General features: G+C 35.5%; 2 protein-coding genes across 6 annotated transcripts in view; one reads left to right on the top strand and one right to left on the bottom strand.

Moving 5' to 3' along the window:
- Nucleotides 1–9125, top strand: part of LOC120347126 (protein transport protein Sec31A-like) — a 47669-nt gene extending 38544 nt beyond the window's left edge. For 3 of the 4 annotated variants that reach the window (XM_078117946.1, XM_078117943.1, XM_078117945.1), the window contains 5 exons: nucleotides 3291–3485; nucleotides 3976–4035; nucleotides 6520–6657; nucleotides 6737–6808; nucleotides 7430–9125. In XM_078117946.1, the coding sequence (XP_077974072.1) occupies nucleotides 3291–3485; nucleotides 3976–4035; nucleotides 6520–6657; nucleotides 6737–6808; nucleotides 7430–7609 (645 nt within the window). In that variant the 3' untranslated portion in view covers nucleotides 7610–9125. The remainder of the gene's footprint in view (nucleotides 1–3290; nucleotides 3486–3975; nucleotides 4036–6519; nucleotides 6658–6736; nucleotides 6809–7429) is intronic. The other variant, XM_078117944.1, reaches the window with a different exon arrangement.
- A 579-nt stretch (nucleotides 9126–9704) lies between these two features.
- On the bottom strand, nucleotides 9705–19732 carry LOC120347170 (uncharacterized). 2 transcript variants are annotated; one of them, XM_078118143.1, is made up of 10 exons: nucleotides 19555–19732; nucleotides 18132–18209; nucleotides 17729–17760; nucleotides 17301–17477; nucleotides 16046–16255; nucleotides 14716–14895; nucleotides 13633–14268; nucleotides 13480–13536; nucleotides 12999–13241; nucleotides 9705–12789 (listed from the first exon to the last, which is right to left on the bottom strand). In XM_078118143.1, exons 1-10 carry the CDS (start codon nucleotides 19628–19630, stop codon nucleotides 10714–10716), a joined length of 3765 nt encoding a protein of 1254 aa, XP_077974269.1. In that variant the 5' UTR covers nucleotides 19631–19732; the 3' UTR covers nucleotides 9705–10713. The 2 variants fall into 2 exon arrangements, with proteins under 2 accessions (XP_077974269.1, XP_077974270.1); XM_078118144.1 differs by lacking the exon at nucleotides 13480–13536.
- Nucleotides 19733–20087: the final 355 nt, after the last annotated feature.

Below are 20087 nucleotides of genomic sequence, written 5' to 3'. Positions count from 1 at the left end.
GGAATAAGGCCACTAATTATTAGCTTTAACAATGATAGTCTGGTGCTCCAGAAGTATGTGCACCAAGATGTCACACAACCTGAATCCTGACCAGTACACACATACTATGTTCAGGTTGTGCGCCATCTTGGTACGCATACTTCAGGAGGTCCGATAGTTTTTCTATGTTACCAGTTACCACCCAATAAGCCATAGCAAAAAAATTGTGTTCCTATCTTCTGTTCGTCAGCACCACTTACAGACTCTCAATTTGCTCCTTCTCTCTCACGCCAAATTCGAAGCACCTTGTTTCCATGTGACTTACTACATACTCATGATGGCATCGGTAATGGTATTCACACATGCAGCACACACAAATGTAGCAACATTAAATATACGGTATTAATCACAGGGAGATATTCCAAATTCTGGATTTATGAAAAGTGAGGGGGAAGGCACTATGTTGTTCCCCTATTCCAGTTTTTTCTGGTCCAAAGGTAATGCCCCAGAAAATCGACCAAATAAAAAAGACCCAATAAACGGCTTATTTTCCAGAAAATACTATATACAAATACAAGAGTTCCAAAAGATTGTTGATTAAATATGGTTATAAAGATATCCTCAAAATTACAAATGAATGATTATTTCATTGTTGACTGTCACCATATATGCAGAGCTACCAGTTCCAAATAACTTAGTATTTTTTGTAAAGTAGTTTATGCAGTTTGATACTATGTTGACAACATTATTCACTAACACTTTCACATCAGTTGATGATTCCGACATCTACTACACCTATTATTAATGGATTCTTGCCGCAGATGGCGCCCACTGCTCCCGGAGTCGCACTCGTATTACCAAGCGAACAGCAGGTGTAATTTTTCACTATGTTGTCATAATCAACAAAACGGCAACGAATTGATCGAATAATTTTGAAATTTTAATAGAAAGAAAATGATGGAATTTTTGCTAAAATGGCAAACTACTTGAAACCGCTTTCACCTCTCGCAAAACCAAGCTGGGATCTACCATTTAGTGTCGAACAACCTGTGGCGCAGATCAATAACCAAGTGACTATAAGATTGCCATCAAACAAGATAATTTTTGTGAAAATTTTGATTTAATGATATAAATAAAACATTTGAGACATGATTGAAATGTTCAAATTGTATATACGATTACGTGCAAAACCTAAAAAATTGTAATAAATTTTTGATAGCAAATCCTTGAAGTACGATTGATGATTAAAACAATATCAAGATTATGAATTATTATCAATTATCAAAGTTTAATAAAGAATTGATTGTTTGATATAATTTGAAATATGACATGATTATCTTATCAAAGGTATCAAAAGAACATTATCAGATATTTTAATAAGCGAGCGTCTCGTAATGGTAAGATCGGCGAATAAGCATCACGGATGCGGTCAAATGTGAAAAAAGTCACCTCAACAACAAGACTAACAAGAATAACGATTTAGCAAAACAGTCTGTATGGGCACTTTGTGTTCAATTATAGAATATGAATTTAGCTTAGTACTGATCAATAAAAACGAAAACAATATAATGAAATTTAAAAATGAACAACAATTTAATAATCATATAAAAATTCATTGAATTTATAAGGATACTTTATAACTGCATGCACAATTATAAGCTGAAATATAGACATTCTATTAGCAAAGCTCACCAAATAAAAGTAGAACTTCCTGTATGCGATTGCAGAAAAAGAACATAAAAATCAGTATTAAAATAAAATTATCAAGATTATACTTTGCTCCTATATCAATTCTTGCATATTCAATCTCTAGCCTCCTTTTTATATTAAATTTAATGTCTTCCAGACTATTTCTGCCTATTTTGTTACTCTTATTTTTCAAATCTTTATTACAATGTCTGAATATTTTAATTTGAATAAATTTTGAAATTGGTGATTTTGAAACAATAAAACTTTTTTTTATTTCAAAATTCTATGTCTCCACAGTGATATTTAAATTTTCAATACACAACTGAAACGTGTTGCATAGACAACATTGGAAAATCATAAGGGCCTGTTTATTCTTGGCTCTTGGATTCATGTCATATTACATCATGAAATTGGCAATTCATCGTAATTGTTGTGTGTTTTATATATGTTATATATATATATATGTAGTTATATATGTGGTTGCAGTTAACTTCAATGCTGTTTTTCGCTATTTTTCTCTACTCTTTATATCTATCAATATTTATATTATATATAACAGCGATTCTAAATCGGGAGCCCATGCTTCCCCTTCTCCAGGGGGGGCCACAATGCTAGGCGTGAATTTTACTTTTCCCTTCACAAGAGAACTCCCCGTTTTTCCTAGTTTCATTGCTTGATAAGGTTATTTCACAGTGTGTTTTCATTTTGTTGAGCATGAATTGTTTGAACATAATGTATTTCGAAATCTACCAATACAAATAACACTATAAATAATATTGTAGTGACAAACATGGAGGCCACGAGTACTAAAAAAGCTTCAGGGCCACAAGCTATAAAACGTTGGGAAATTACTGATATATGAAAATACAACTTTTCTTGTTCTTCATCCATTATTCAATTTATCATAATACTTTTAAATCAACTGACATACATTTTTGAAAAACGATCTGCGAAATATGATAAGTTTCGTTTAGAATGAATTAGTTAGAAAATGGATAAAAAAACAACTATGCACATGCAAAATTATAGAAACAAATTAGGCCTTGGATTTCGACAGTCGTATCTATGATATTTCTATGCATTCTTTATCACTGTTTTTCTGTGTCATGTTGTTATCATGTTCAAAGCATAAAATACTGATGTTTTCAGATGATTGAAACATTGCCGTCTTAGTCTTTATTAACATAACTCATAGAATTTACATTGTTTGTTTTCACTTTCAAACATTGAAATAGAAAAGTAGGAAATCTTTTATTAATTTAAATTTGTGCTTATGCAATTCATTGATTTGAGAATTTTGCATTTTTTTAATTACAATATTCAATTTGTGGGTGGACGGTGAATTTGGCAATTTTTTGAAAGTGTTGAATTACGAAACAATTTTGTATAATTTCTGTTTATTTATAACTATTCGTATTTTCACTGTGCGCATTTTTGTCATTACTTTTCTTCAAAGCAATGTCTCACTAAATCTCAAAACTGAGCTAATGGGAAACAATTATCTACACAAATCCCTATCTAAGATATAAATATTTATGATTAGTGTTATTAATTTCGTTCTATCTTTTTTCTGACAGATTGTGTGCCATTTTATAATAATGAAATCGCCTTTCATTTCACAGGCCTCAGCACAGCCTTTTGCACCTCAAAACTACAATCTAATGACGCCAACACAGCCAATTTCAGCTCCTGCACCTTTAGCTCCTGGTATGCAACCAGGTTTTCCACAACCAATGCAACCAGGCATGGCACCGGTCAGTGCTCCAAATTATATAATGCAACCCAATGGACCTCCCGGTGCACCGGTTGGAGCTCAGGTAACTTTTATTCTGTAATAACATAAGTTACGTCTACTACGTTGATTTGGTTATGATTACTTAATTTGCCTTGACGTTAAATGTTAGGAACACGCTTTCCATTGCACCCCTGATTATCCTTATCAGATTACGCAACTAATGATCGTTTATGGCTATCATCAAGTCCATGCGTCTGAAACTAATAACTAGTTGACTTTTTCTGCGATAACATGGACTGGTAAACGGACAAAAGGTGGTTTTCCATGTGATATAGCTGTCTTATCAGCTTTCCTTTCCCCCTGGATCAATATGAAAATCCTAATCATAATATCTCATTTTCTTCATTGTGATATAAGTGTAAAATCCATTCATATTCTAACATACATTTCTCAGAATGAGTTGAGTAGGCCTACTTGCATTTTTTATTTTGTACAAATGTTTATGAAAAATCTGGAAAATTAGGTATTCGATGTTGTCTTGTACATTTATGTTGAATGTGTGTCTTTATTAGGCTGCTTTCATTGAAACTCCAGTTCAAACAGTGACAGAAGAAAATGATAATATCTGTGAGGTATAATATCAAAAGTGCTGGAATATATCCAGCAGTAGCTGGTGTCTCCATGAGATTACCATTCAAATACTATCCTTGAAATGCCACTGATTTCAAATTAAATTTTTTTTTCAAATTTGCTCCTAATATATAAATAATTTGTTTAGATACTCAAGATTTTGTTTTTGAAAATCTGAATTTTATTTGTGTACCAAAATTTCTGAAAATGTCAGACAAAATCACAATATTACATCTGATATATTTCACTGATAAGTTATCAGTGATTTTTAACAGTGAATTTTAATCCTATTCTGAAAAAATAAATTTCTGAAAAAATTATCAATTTGGATTACCCAGGGTTAGACTTGGTTGTAATTCGTTGGGTATTTGTCAAAGCTGCTACTACTGGATATGTTACTGATGGATCAGCAGTAGGTAGCTCTTAATTTCTGGTGCAATAATTCATATAGCTTTGGTGAATGGTGATCATATTAGACTGGAAGTAGATTTGGAATTAAGATTTAATAATGTTGTGAAATTTTAAGGGTACACCCATTAAGACAAAGACAACAGATGGTGTTTGTTATATGTTAGCTATTTTGCTTCTAACGAGGCTCTGCACAAGAAGCACTAATATGTGAGGAGTTGCCATGGTTTGGCATTACTTAACCCAGGGTGGTCGAAACCCTGAACACATCAAGGCGACGTGTCCATATAGGCTGTTACCATTACATGGTGAGACGGCCTTACGCACGCTTTGTTTTTAGGAAAAATCATGCTATGAATATTAATTATTACATTCTGGATGAGGTGGTGGGCGGGAAAGAGATTGCAGATTACAACTTGCGATGCCATTATAGCTATGTTTAATGCTTTAACCCAGTGGTTCTCGAACTTTTTCAAAAATTATGCATAACGGTCCCCTTCCAATTTTTCTGATTACTCCCGATCCACTACATAAATGAAAGCAGATAGCAACGCGGTATATCAAGCATTCATTTATTGAATGATATTAAAACAGTTCGATGAGATGGGTACGTCTGCTTGGCTTCCAATGGTTCTTTCAACTTGGGTTCTGTTTTGGATAATGCAACTCTCATATTGTGTCTCACGTCCATTCTGTTTCAACATTTTGTTTTAATAGCGAGTAGCGTAGGAAAAGCTGTCTCACATTCGTAAGTTTTAGCGCCATCTCAGTGAAATCGAGATTGGACGGTGCAACTGTGGGTTTTTCCTCCAGAACTTATCACGGCAGAATCAAATTTTACATACGATTCGTTATATCTAAATTTAAGTTTTATGAGCGGGGGCATTTTTAAATTATCCTTTGAAAATTTACAACCAGACGAAAACGCCTTCCATAAACAATACGCTCTGATTTACGGTACTTGACACGTTCACCAACGTTTCTTATACGTAATAATGTCTTCGGTAGAGCGTGTCGTGCTTTGGATAAACACTGTAAAAGCATGACATCAAAATTTTACTTCAAATGAAAGGTTAAAGTTGTTTCGCGGCCCCCCTAAAATCGCCTCACGGACCCCAGTTCGAGAACCAATGCTTTGACCACTATGTCACTGTGCCCAACAACGCAATTCAATTTGTTTTCACACATAGAATTCAATTCTTGGAACAGTTTGTGTACATAATGCTTCATACAGAACAACTTTTTTATCTTTTATCAGTAATCTTCTTGGTATATATTGGTCACCCGTAGTTTCAATTAGAGATCAATTTCCTTAATTTCTGAGTGAGTGCAGATGACATTGATTTGAGCAAATCACCTTATAAAAAACTGTTATATCACGATAAGTTTCTTCAGGATTCAGAAAAAAAAAAATTTGAAGGGGGAAACGACTCTTTATTTAAGTTTAGTTATAGTGCTTCATATTATATGTCCAAGTTATTTAAGTGTCATGGATAGGATTATATTTTTTAAGGTTTATGCATGCAAGCCAATTGGGTGTAGTTTATCACTCCATATTCTTTATACCATCTTATTTATCCATATTCTTATACCACTCCTCATAATGTAGTGTTTCACAAGCATCATATTTTAACTTTTTCATATGCCGAATGCATTTGTAAATTCTATTTGGTTGCCTGAGGATCAATGCAACAACAATTCATGAATCTGTGTAACATAAGTATGTAGTTAGCGAAAAAAAAATGATTAGTTCTAAAAAGGTTGTAACATTTTGCTTTTGGATGAGATTGAAATGATTTAAATTTAAGCATCCAGTGATATCTAACGATGTGTAGTGACTGGAGTTACTATTTTTCGAAGAATCATCTTTTCGGCATTGTCCACCAAATTTACAACACCCAGGGTTAGGTATGGATGGGACTTCACCTGTGGGTCATGATGTGGAGCCTGCAGTGCCACACAGTTAAGTCTAGCTAACGCTTTAACCACAAGGCCATCACACTCTCAAAGATTGTCAAGAAATGTCCAATTATCACTCATAAACCGATTTCCTCTCTTATTTATCTTTCATTTTACAGCCACAAGCTCCTGCACCATCATTACCAACATCAGCAGCTAAAGATGTCCCAAAAGCCCCCATTCCGCAAGAACATCAAATACTTCACACTCATTTCGATAATCTCATCAAACAATGCTTAGCTCAAGCTAGCAATGCGGTAAGTCAAGCCACTTGAGATTATAGTTTAACGAGAACTGCAAAAGTTTATCTCACTTTTTATTTTTTCATCTTTTCAGCAAACGAAGAGGAAATTGGAAGATTGTGAAAGAAGAATGGAATTTTTATACGACAAACTTCGTGCCAACACGGTATGCTTTTTTTGTATAATGCTTTTTCACGCCGTTCTCTAGGAACTAGACCGTATAAAAATGACCACTGATATCTAATAATACAGTGATTACCGGTACCTTTTTTTCTGAACGACCAAAATTTCCATAATATATTTTTTGTAGAATCTGACGACCTAAGTATTATGCTCATACTAAATGGCATGTGGTTTTTTTATGGTCGCAAAATGAAGTTATCAGTATAAAACTATCGTTTTTACATAACATTTATTTTACCAGAAATGACTTCAATGTGAGAAGGTTTTTTACTGTGATACTTTACCGACATATATAATCGAAAAATAGAGCAACACTTCAATGCCAAATGAAAATTAAATAAAAATTACTAGAAAATGAGATTTTGTTGAGCAAACAAGGGACCCAACGGATTTTCAAGCAACCCGGCTTTGGGTCACGACCCATAGGTTGGGAAACACTAATAATTACTATATTTGAAAAATTCGGAATCTTTCCGGTTCGTCATCTACTCAATTCATTAGACCTTTGGTAAGATACAGGGCATAGGATTCAAGATGTATAACCCGCAATGCTAACTTGGTTGAGGGCGATGCTTGAGCCATATATATTCTCTTTATTTTGCAGCTTTCTCCGCATATTGTTACTGGGCTTCACCAAGTGGCACAATTTGTCAGTGCACACGACTACGCTTCAGGATTGCGACAACACACTCAAATTGTGTCAAGCTCTAACTTTTCTGAAATTTCTGCTTTTATGCCTGGACTAAAGAGCATGTTGCAGATTGCAAGTCAAATGAGAGTTTGAGAATCTTGGGATGGATTTGATTGAGAAAGGGCCAAGGATAAACATGTACCCATATTGGAAATGGATTTCATCCAAGCAAATTATAGAGCACTTTCTTGTCTGTATATCTATATCTCATACATGGCCGAATTTGATTCTCGTCTGGATAACTTGCATGTAAACTTGGATCGGTTTCCATCTTTTGATCTACTTTAGGAATTACTTAAAATATCTATGGCCAAGTATGATTGATGCATGTCGCTTCTTGTTCAGTGTATTAAGTGTGTTCTCATTTGACTGAATACTATTCTTCTGCTGCCTATGTTAGTTTATTTGTTTAATGTGCCGTTGGTATCGCTTATAATTTGTATTATTTGGTTGCTAGGAACATCAGAGTTATATCAAATGTGTTGCTGTAATCTTTATTCTCTTTGTATAACTCGCTCTTTCATTGCACTCAATATAAATAGGCTGATGTAAAATTTAGCGCAAGTAAACTAGGCTTTTACTGGTACTTATTCGTTGTGACAAACAAAATTCTATGCCAAATATGGTCGACGTTTTTCATTGTCCATTTGTTCTTGTTTTGGATTTGGTGTATGCGAAACTTTTCCTTGAGGATTCATTTATGCTTATCCTTTTGTGGTGCATTTTTCTACCATTTTGGAGAATTTTTAAATTTATGTGGAAATGTGCAATCTTAGATGAAATTGCTCATTTAGATTTGTTCGATTTGTTTGAAAAGGTTTTTATGGCTGAAATCCAAGCTGCTGTTGCAAATACCCTATTCTTGTATAGTTTTGGTGTGGTGATGGCATTTTGGAAGCATTTGTATTTTTTTGTCTTGCTGAATACGGTATAAAGAATTTGATTATCAAAAAACAACTGCAATATATAAAGCCTATACCTGCTCTTATAGAAATTTGGACTTCAACAGTAGACATTATTAAATTTTCTGATATTTCAGCATTTAAGCTGAATGTAAAAAAGGTACAACTTTAGAATGGATAATACAATCATATTAGATGCAAGTATATTATTAATTCATTGCGCAAATAGCATTCCTAATAATAATCCTATACTTGATAAAGAACTTAACTTAGAACAATGGCATTTCATAATTGAAATGAACAATAGCCAAAAGTGACTCATGAAAACCGGTTTACTTCAGATACAAATCATAATATGAACTTATTTTCCAGTTTCCAGGTGCCAATTTGTGTGTAATGTCCGAGTGTAATTTGTAGGCAATTTTTAGTTGAAAAAAAAAAACTTTTCCAATTTTTGTACATAGTTTCTGGAAGTAGATGAAAGTTTATAATAAGCTTGTATAGAAAAAAAAGGTATATAGATGTTTATCACATGGTCGGCGTTGGCCAATGTAAATACACTTAAAAGGTTAGTCTGTGCCTTTATTGCCTTGGGTTAATCTTGACACGTGACTGTATTTATTTTTTGAAAGATTCATCCAGTTTTATCCTGTTCTAAAGGTAATGTGATTGTTTCTAGGCAAATAAAGGCTACTATATTGTAAAAAGCATTTCCGTGTCTTTTCGGTGGTAGAATATTCAGGGAACTATTCGGTATAAATATCAGTCTCTGGGTTGTACCACTGACTTGACTATTAAAGAATCTTCGAGATTCATTCATGTTCTTCTCCCTGAAGTCGCGATTACAAATAAAAGATTATGACTTATGGTTAAATTCAGGATCTTTTGTACAAAGCCTCCGGCACAAATGCAAGAATATGAATTTCGAGAATAACACCCCCTCCGCGTTTTAAAATAACAAATTAGTAATTATCCAAGATCTTAAATTTGCGCCCACAATTAGCCGGCACTGTGCTCATATATTTGCAAGAAATACTACAGTACGTGTTAATTCTTAATCCTTGATTTAAATGTATTTCCATTTAATATAAATAGGCTTACAATACGTAACTGTTTAGCCGGGACAATCCCGGTTTTAGCATGTTTTCTGCCGGATAGGATATTCTAATAAGAGCTAATTTTGATGCCCGTGATCTACACACAATGGTATGTAAAACGTTTAAACTAATACTAAGCCCCTAGAATCGAACCGAGGTTGGCTTGTCCAATCCGCACCGTCCCGGTTTTTTGCTTCAGAAATACGGTAAGCCTACATATAGGTGACCGTACATTTGAACCCATGTGTATATGCGCGGATTCAATCTATATGCGGGTGCTGAAACCCATGAGTTAGGGTTAGTATGGGTTCAAATATCGGTAAAACAAAAAAAAAATTCCTAGGTGCAATTGTCGTGGGTTCAAATGTAATGGAACCTACATATAAAGTACGCCCACATTATCGAGAAACAGCCACATGAGAGTGGCCACATGTTTGAAAGCGATTCATAACAAAAACAAGAGAGCTACGCCCAAATATATGGACACGTCTGTTCGCAGTACAGTACGGTTTACCGTACCGTCAGATCACAGTCTACAAATATATTCACACCAAGCGAAGCAGTACAGTAGGACACAAAATGGCGTCCGATGCCCGCAGAACGTTCAATGACGTCATAGCAAACAAAAACAAATCTCACAGAGCTAACAGAAATATTTAAAATGAATAAAAGTAATAGCCTTCTGGGGAAAAATTTTATCTTCAACCACTGAAAATTTCAAAGCAATTGGCCCAGTATTCGAAGAAAAAAGCGATTTTTTCAAAAATGATGGAGACAAAATAATAACAACAAGAGAGCTACGCACAAATATATGGACACGTCAGACCAGAGCGAATCAGTCCTTACCGGTACCTTTGACGCTACCGGTACCCTCAAAAAAGTTCTGAATTTCCAGTAGCAAGAATTTTGCAGAATCAAAACGTACAGCCAGTCATGACCCTGACAAAAATCCGTGTTCCCATGGATAAGAAATAATACAGCAAAATTTTAGACAAAATATCAAATTTCATAGAATTCACGCAAAATTTTGAAATAAATAAAAGTAATAGCTACGTGTCCAATAACAACAAAATTTTGAAACGATCGTTATGTCCACTACGTGTCCAACAACAAATGACGTCCTGTATAAACTACTGGGGCTGATATATACAAACTGGACTGACTTCTTCTGTCCCCAAGGCGCTGGTTAGCATAGAGGTTAGTCCAAGCATTCCGAACCTTTAACGAATGTAGAACTACTTCTGTTGGACTTCTCCGCGTTGCTAACTGGTTTAGACGCAACCGCGCTTCTATTTGAAGCCCTTTCCGCCACAATTTCTTCATTCTTCGTGGTTGAGTTAGCGGTGGTAATGAACAATTTAGAAGCTGCAGGCAATGTCGAGTTAGAAATTGTGGCGGAAGCGGGCATTGCTTGTTCATTGTTGGGGACGTTCTTCGGAGCTTCAGTCAAATTATTTTTTGCAGTTGAGTCATTCTTTACATCTACGGCCTTGGATTTGGTCAATTCAGTCAATGTATTTTCCTCCATTATTTCAGAAGAAGGATTGACTGAATTTGTTGCTAATGGGTTTTTTGTAGTATTCATTTCCGTTGGTGTGTTTGAAGTTGTATCTGGATTTATTGCAAGCTGCGTGATTGACTTTGTTGTGGCGGCTGATCCCACTTTTGTTGTCCGATTTGACGACGGTTCTGTTTTCGGCGTTGTACTGTTAGTAGCAGTTGTTGTGCGATTCAATTTCGATGTCACATCGGCCGTCTTTGCAGTAGATTTTATTTCTGTAGTCGAATTTGTTTTAACAGTTGATCGCACTTTCGTGGTCGAATTTGATGATGATGGTGCTGTTTTTGGTGTTGTAGTGGTAGTAGTAGTTGTTGTGCGATTCAGTTTCGATGTCACATTAGCCGTCTTTGCAGTAGATTTTATCTTTGTAGTCGAATTTGTTTTCACATCTGATCGCACTTTTGGGGTCGAATTTGATGATGATGGTGCTGTTTTTGGTGTTGTGGTGGTAGTAGTAGCTGTTGTGCGATTCAGTTTCGGTGTCACATCAGCCGTCTTTGCAGTAGATTTTATCTTTGTAGTCGAATTTGTTTTAACAGTTGATCGGACTTTTGTGGTCGAATTTGATGATGGTGGTGCTGTTTTTGGTGTTGTAGTGGTAGTAGTAGCTGTTGTGCGACTGGGTTTCAGTGTCACATCAGCCGTCTTTGCAGTAGATTTTATCTTTGTAGTCGAATTTGTTTTCACATCTGATCGCACTTTTGTTGTAGAATTTGATGATGATGATGATGATGATGTTATAGGCGTTGTGCCGGTAGTTGTAATTGTTGTGCAATTTATTGTCGATATCATATCATTCGTTGTTACGGCAGGTTTAGTTGAATTTGTTTTCACAGTTGATCGCACTTTCGTGATCGAATTTGATGATGAGGATGATGTTACAGGCGTTGTGCCGGTAGTTGTAATTGTTGTCTGATTAAATTTAGATATTACACCAGCCGTCTTTATCGTAGATGTATTTTTGGCTGCTATTGTTTCCATGCTTGAAATTTCCTGCATATTTGCTTCCAGGTTAATTGTTTTGTTGGATGCGGAAAGAACGTTAGCAACCATTGTCATTTTTTCTTCGGTATGATTTATTTGTTCAGTTGTATTCATTTTTGATAATTTTGACGGCTGTTTTACAGCGATAGTTGTGTTTGTTGTTGTTGACGCTCTTGTCGCGTTTGTGGAATTGGGTTTTGTTGCAGTTGAATTTACTACCAGAAATGATGCTCTTGTCATCGTGGTTGCTATCACCTGTGGTTTTCTGGTCATAAAATTTGCTGTTTCATTTTGTTTTGTTGCATTTGTGCTAGCGGACTTTTGTTTTGCGGAAGTGTCCTTAGTTTTAGAAGGGCCTGTTGTGTCTACCGCAGATGTATTTGAGCTTACTGTTTCTTTTGCTTTTGTATCTATCGCAGTAAGTGTTGACCCAGTCCAAGTTGCATTTATCAATGATGTTGCTGATTTCGTTGACGTATTTGGCCTCGTTGTGGTATTCAGCTTGGTTGTTAGCGTAGGTTTTGCAGTTGCATGACTAATATTTGTGTTGTTTAAGTTTTCAACGAAATTTATTGCTGTATTAGCTGCAGTTAAATTTCTTTGTACTGTTGTCGTTGGCGCTATCGCTAATGTTGTTTTCGGAGAGGTTGTTGATGGAGTTGAATGTTGTGTAGTTGTCGCCAATTCAGCTTTTTTGGTTTGGGTAGTTGTATTCGTTCTCACCAAACCCTGAACAAAAAAATAAGATGAAATATATAATTACAGTCGCTACAACACCGTTATGCCGTCTCAAACATAGCATAACAAGCTCTATCTAATCATTGCTTTGACTGTAGCAGTCGGACTATTCCACACTGAATGTCTGAAAAGGATGATTATTAAAGGAACAAGGGTTAAGAAAATTATCATTTTTAACACTTCTTTTAAATGTGACTCACTTGGTCTATTTCCGTCTCTGAAGTTTGTTGTAATAATGCTTCCACTGGCGTTGCTGCTGTTACAGCGTATAGTGTTGCAACTAGTTTTGCTGTATCGTTAGATCCTGCCGTGAGCGGTTTTCTTGTGTTATTTTCGGCCACGCCTACTTTTGCTGTTGTGTTTGATGGTATTGCTGACCTTGTTGGTGATTGGGATGTTGCCTTTGCTTTTGCTGTCTTTGTATCACTGTCCGCATCTGATCCCTGAGAAATCACATGACAACAAAACAAGATGAAATGGTGATCGATTGAGAAAAAAAAAAAACAGTTATTCTCGATATGGAATAACAAGTTACAGATTTTGGGTATACGCCCGTAATAATTAAATTCTATAATGTCCATTAGGGACATTCTAAATATGTCCCAAATTTGAATAAGCTGAATTATTTTAGTCCAAAATAATGCAACGAATAATAAAAATGATATTTGCTTATTTTCCCACCGTATTAAAAATCCATGAGAATATCTTTTCTGCAAATGTTCGTAGTGGATGTGAAACCTATACAGATTTGATTGTATAATCATCAATTATTAGTTAAAATACTGTGCAGTAAGAAAAATATTCAGGAAATAATGTATGATCGAATATTGTTACCTTTGGACTTGTTACAATTGTATTTTTTGTGGTAATTGTTGTAGCCATCTTCATGTTGCTGGCTGTGGCATTGAATGTCCTTGGTATAAATTTACTTATTTCAGTTGTTTTATTTTGCTTTGAAATTATTATAGAGTTTGATGTTGATTTCTTCACACTGAGTAGGTTTGTTGGCGTTGGCAATGTTATTGCTGAAGTTAGTTTTGTTGTTGTTGTTATACTAGTCGGTTCGGGGGGATTTTCAGTTACAGTTGATATTTTTGTTTGTGCGGGCTTCGATGGTTTTTCGGTCAAGATAGGATTTCTCCATGCAGACGTTACATTTGCTATGTATGGTTTTTGGATGAATTCAGTTGCTGTATTTGAAGTTATATGCACAACTCCTTTCGTCGATTTTGTTTCGTTTGCCCTGACAGCGCTTTCGGCTGATGTTAAATAGAATTTTGTTGTTTTATACAAGCTTGTTACTGTTGGGTTATTCGTAGGAACAGCTCTTGTTGTTGGGATTGTTTTTTCTGTTGTTGTCGTCGATTTATTTGTTGAAGCTGGATATGCTGCACCGGTCGTGTGTATTGTTGTTGAATCAGGTGATTCCCCCTTTATAGGGTCAATCTGTGATGTCCTTTCCGATATATTCTAATAATAAAGAAAGGTCGCATGTGGCTTCAGGAATGAGGCTTTAATTGCTTGTGTTCCAAATCGCAATGAAATCTGGCATCCCAGAGCGTCAAAAGAGATATTAAAATATGTGGATTCGTGTTATCTGTGGTTGAAGGGAGTTTTGGGATCATATTTCCCAAAGAAATTTGCTAATGAAATGAATCGATTGAAATGACAAGTTAATCCCAAAATATTGGGGGCAATGAAAAAGGTGTTCAAACCAAATAGTTTGAAATCAAGTAAATTGTGTAAGCACGAATTTTGACGATTTGCAGTGACCCCGAACCCACATGCCTGCACCACTGCCCCATTACTTTTGTTTAGATTAGCTACGCATCTTATTATATATATATATATAAGTCTTTGCAAATTTTCCTGCCCATATTGTAGTCGTATTTGGGTAATATTTATTAAAATTCCTACCTTATTGGCTGCAAAAAATGATTGTGACGCATTTTCAAGCGGAATGATATTTTCCATCATTTTAGTAGTCGTTTCTAGTAATGCCACGGTCATGCTTTTGCCATCTACGTTAAGAAAAGCTGTTTCGTTTTTAGCCCTGTTTCCTTCAGTGCTATTTGAAGTTCCATTTTCGTCAAATTCCTGAAATAGAATTTGCAAATACTTAGCTTCTCTCACAACGCAACCAATTTCAATTTAGTAGAGCAGACAAAAGCAGGTGATGACTGATACGAGAGAGCAACGCTCAAATATATGGACACCAAGACCAAACCAATGTAGTATCAAATCTATTACAGTGTCGGTAGTCTGACCAACAGATCACGGAGATGTGATCACGGCACCAAAGTACGCAATTTTCAATTTTAATGACGTCATCACAAATCCCACGGATATTTTTAAAATGATTAAAAGTATAAATCTTCTAGTGAAAACAAAAAGCTTCAAACTACTCAAAATTCCAAAGCATTTGGTCCAGTTGTTTGAAAATATTTTTTTTTCTCAACTACATATTAACGGAAAGAAACATGTACAATTTGTGTCCAAATAAGTAGTTTTGGCAAAAACAAAAATCAGAAAGAGTCGGAGGCAAAAACGAAGTAGTACGGATATGCAATATGTCACAGTAGACTACCGGTGCCGCCGTCTTCACGGCTTTGCTTGACCACCAAATCGCGAACGCGGAACCGCCACAAGGTGCAAAATTCATCGTACACAGAATAAACGAATTCCATAGATCCCATAGAAAGTTTTGAAAAAAAAATCTCAACCACTGAAAATTTCAAAGCAATAGGTACAGAGGCGATTTTTTTTATAACCACAGGAAAAACAATAGAGAGCTATGCTCAAATATATGGACACGTAGAGCCACATAATTTTGATGATGTCATAGCGAAAAAAAGTAATAGCCTTCTGGAGAAAAATTCTATCTTCAACCACTGAAAATTTCAGAGCAAGTGGTCCAGTAATCAAAGAGAAAAGCGATTTTTTCAAAACGTGTCAAAGAACAACAAGAACAAGACTATGAACAACAAAACGATCGCTATGTCCACCACGTGTCCAATAATTCTAACGACACGATTTATAATTATGTACATTTCGTGCTCAATAATAGCGACTTGAATTACGAAGGTTATACACAGAAAATGCGGATGAATTTTTTATAATATTTTGTAAGTTGTGGTCATTGATGTATATAGATAGTCGACACTCACTGCTCAAAATTAGGAATAATTCTTTAAATATCACTAGTCGTAGTTTTATGTTATTCACTTTGAGTAAACTAAGATTAAACCTGTGTAGCAACAGTAGTATCAAGCATGCTGGATGAATTCCTTGTTGATATTACGTTGTCGTCGTCTTTCATAGAGGAGTTATCTTCAAAAATGACGCTGGTTCTATCAGACAATTTTGCTGCATCTTCGGCAAACGGATGCGTTGTCGTCAGCACTGCATTGTAAGTTTCAGGAACGTCGTTTTCCGATGTTTTGTTTTCATTGAATGGCTGAAAAACGGGGGAATTTTAAAGTTAATTGCCTTAAGTCGTAAATGAACATTTCTCTCATTCATATTGTGCGAAACTTTGATGAAATATTAAATTAGAAATATAAATGAAAAAGGCATACATTTGTGTAATGTATCAATGTCGAAGCGCAAAATATAGCTTAGTTACGCATCTGATTAAAAATACAAGAGAGCAATGCTCAAATATATGGACACGTTAATCTGAGCGAAGAAGTCCTTACCTTTGACGCTACCGGTACCTACGGCGCTGTTCGCCATTCCTCATTAGCAAGAATTTCGTTACACACCACCGACCTTCGACGAGCACGCGATCAAAAAAACAACAGGAATAGTGCCAGTATAAAAACAAATCCATTATGTGTCAAAAAAACGAGTCTCACAGTGCTATCAGGAATGTTTGAAATAAATGAAAGTAAAAGCCTTCTAAAAAAAGGGGGCTCCCGAAGTATGCGAACCAAGATGGCGGACATCGGAATGTAATATGTGTACTAGGTTAGGGTTAGGCCATAATTTTTGGTATAAATACTACGGGAGGCTTTTGGCTAGTCTTCGAACTGATAATAGGACTGAAATAAGGAAAATTGGAAAAAAATTATCGCCTCACTCTAACCTGTTACCCATGTTACGTTCCGATGTCCGCCATCTTGGTTCGCATACTTCGGGAGCACCAAAAAAAATTTGGTACTCCTGGAGTATGCGCACCAAGATATCGGACAACCTGAACCCTAACCTTGTACACAACCTGAGTTCAGGTTGTGCGCCATCTTGGTGCGCATACTTCAGGAGGTCCGAAAATTTTTATCTTTAACCACTGAAAATTTCGGAGCAATTGGTCCAGTCTTCAAAGAGAAAAGAGACTTTTTAGGTTTTCCACTAGGTGTCCAAAAAGTGTCAAAGAACAACAACAACATAATATTGAAACGATCGTTATGTCCACTAACGTGTCCAACAAATCTTCGAAAACTTCCCCTATATCTTTCCGACCTATATAGTCGTATTTTAGAAAGATTTTGTGCAATTCAAACCTTATTCGTTGCAAAAACTCTTTGTGACTCATTTTGAAACGGAGGTATATTTTCTATCATTCCAGTCGTCGTTTCTAATGGTGTCGAGATCGTACTGTTGTCGTCAATGTTGAGAATAGAGGCCACAGACGTTTCGTTTTTTTCAGTGCTATTTGAAGTTCCATTTCCCGCAAATTTCTGAAATAGGATTTGCTAATGCGTATTTTCAAAACAAAACATTGCGATTTCAATGTATTATGAGAAGAGTTGAAAACAAGTATATATGGATGTGGCAGTTTGAAAATAATTTGTTTGGTTTCGTCTAAGTCAAATTAGCATTAATCATTCATAGCACATATATACAGTATGTGTATGAAATATTGCTAATCACACAAAACATTAAGATTTAACTTACATGGTATATCTATAAAATATTTTGTAAAGATTACCTCTTTCAAATCCTTATTTGAATCCGTGGAACCTACATACAATAATTTGATTAATATTAATAATATCAACAAAATCTTCTATTTTGAGATATAAATAACAGTAAAGGCAAATCGCAAATATTCTTTTTCCTGAACAATGGAATAATTGAAATTTGAACGCTTGACAATGCCTAACAATAAATTGAAAAAACAATACTAAAAAATTCACGCACATTGTGGACTGGTGGTTTTATTGAACGTATTACATTCTGTTTTTATGCAAATCTGACTAAATAAACAATAAAAACCATTTCTGGGAAATGACAGTTTTAAACATTAGGCCTCTGTCTAGTTTAATATCAAAATGCTTCAAAACTTTTCTTTGTTTCAATATACTTGATACTGATAGTAAAATCGATTATACCACTTTTTGAGAAGTGAAGAACCAAAACTACGATGGCGATAATTGCAAGAAGGCAGCCGACAATGCCCCCGACGATTTCTGTAAAATATGAAATAACATGTTTAGAAAATAGAATCCATTTTTTATATGCATATCACATATAGGTAATCGCAACTATCTCAATGGTTCTCTAACTAAGCGGTAAAATGCAACCTCAGGATCGGCGGTGTGGCGCACCGTGCTAATCGTTAGGCATACACTATCCACCGTACGTACACCCTGTGTAGGTTCGCAGGATCGAATCTCTTGGGAGATAATTATGTGCGTGAGAATTGCTGATCTCTTCGCCGCCGTAGAGTGGTTCACGTAACCGCTGGTCGGTTACCGTTTCCTACACCAACAAGTCCATGCATCTGAAACAGATAATTGGCCGACTAACTGTAATCCCGACATGAACTGGTAACCGAACGAGAGGTCGTGGTACGTCATATGATTGATCCGTCTAATCGGCTTTCCTCTACCCCAGAAAAAATATGTAAAAATAGACAACCTTATCAATTTTAGTCCGAAAAAGATCTCTTTCAGGGCCAGCTTTGGGCTTTACCCGATGATTATAAAATGCTGTTTTTTACAATTATTTAAAGGACAATATTTGGTATTTATGCTTATAAATATATATCATTAGGGCTGGTCATTTCGAATCTAATAGTAAATTATTCGAATCGATTCAAACGAAAATTTCGAATTATTTTTTTTTTTTTGACCGACAAAGATCGAGATGAATTCCTCATTTTTATTTCACTGAAGCCAAATTTTTTAACAATTTCGACATATAATTTATTTTTTCTTAGTGAGTTATTGATGAAACATGTTTCTTTTTGTGTGCGAAAACTCATGTTTTCAGTACTGGCGGGCCATGTGAGTGTGTCGTAAAAAGTAACATTCCAAGAACAATATTTACAGTGTTACAAAGCAAAGGTGGAAATCAATATGCCTCGTGCCAAAACTGAATTTACCCGCAATATCAACAAATTCCTTGAGCTATTTTTAGCTACAACATCAAAATTCGGTTTCAATTTGGACGTGGCAGCATCAGGCGGCCCAGATTGAATTACCCAACGGGCCGGATTTGGCCCGCGGATCGTACTTTGTCCACGTCTGTTCTAGCCAGACGCTGATAATTGAATGTGAAAAGAACTTGATAATGACTGTTTGGGTCTAAAATTTGAATCTAATAACCGTCTGCATGACTACTATACGTTTGAGATCGTGTAAAATATTAGATACAGAAATGGTAATATAATGTTGTAACAAGTTTAACGCAAAATACTATGCCATTTTACTATTAGCCTACGCCCTACGGCAAGAGATGTTTCGGCAGAAAGAAATAAGCTAGAAATAAGTTTCGGCAAAAAGAAATGAGCTAGATGAAACGCCCACTTACTTGCTATTCGTTTGCGGCGAGGTTGCAAAGAATCTCCTGACACTTTCTCAGCATCTAGATTGCCTTCGTCAGCCATCTTTTCGTAGTATAAAAATTATTTTCAACCGTTTGTATATAACAGTTATTCTGCTGATACAAAATTTGCCGTCGTGTAATGGAATAACTCAAATAAAGTGAGACATTAGAAATATACATTAGAACAAGGCTACTCAACTGGCGGACCGCGTCCGAATCCGGACCTTTCGAGTATTTCATTCGGACCGCCCCTAATTCTTTAGTTTGGATCATTAGCCCCGTTTGAAGTTCCCTTTTATAAACGACTTTTATAGTTTTGAATATATATGTAAAGAAATATAACACCATAATAAACAATCTTGATTAGCTAATAATCATTAGCCGGTCGAGGAAGTGTGCGAATAAGGAAGCCGAAATATGATATCTGGAAAGACCGGACCCAAATAATTTTGAAGTTTCGTATGCGGATCTTCGATGAAAATAGTTGAGTAGCCCTGCATTAGAATAAAGTGCCCATG

This window comes from Styela clava, chromosome 11, assembly GCF_964204865.1.
Source record: "Styela clava chromosome 11, kaStyClav1.hap1.2, whole genome shotgun sequence".
Lineage (NCBI taxonomy): Eukaryota > Metazoa > Chordata > Ascidiacea > Stolidobranchia > Styelidae > Styela > Styela clava.
This window is presented reverse-complemented; position numbering and strand designations above follow the sequence as displayed.

What these genes read in the sequence shown, in the direction of transcription:
- LOC120347170 (XM_078118143.1), bottom strand. Translation starts at nt 19,630, where the DNA reads ATGGCTGACGAAGGCAATCTAGATGCTGAGAAAGTGTCAGGAGATTCT. An exon ending in TCTCATGGATTTTTAATACG is followed by an intron (nt 13,242 to 13,479) that starts GTGGGAAAATAA and finishes GTGATTTCTCAG; the next exon opens with GGATCAGATGCGGACAGTGA. An exon ending in CAGAGACGGAAATAGACCAA is followed by an intron (nt 12,790 to 12,998) that starts GTGAGTCACATT and finishes TTTTTTGTTCAG; the next exon opens with GGTTTGGTGAGAACGAATAC.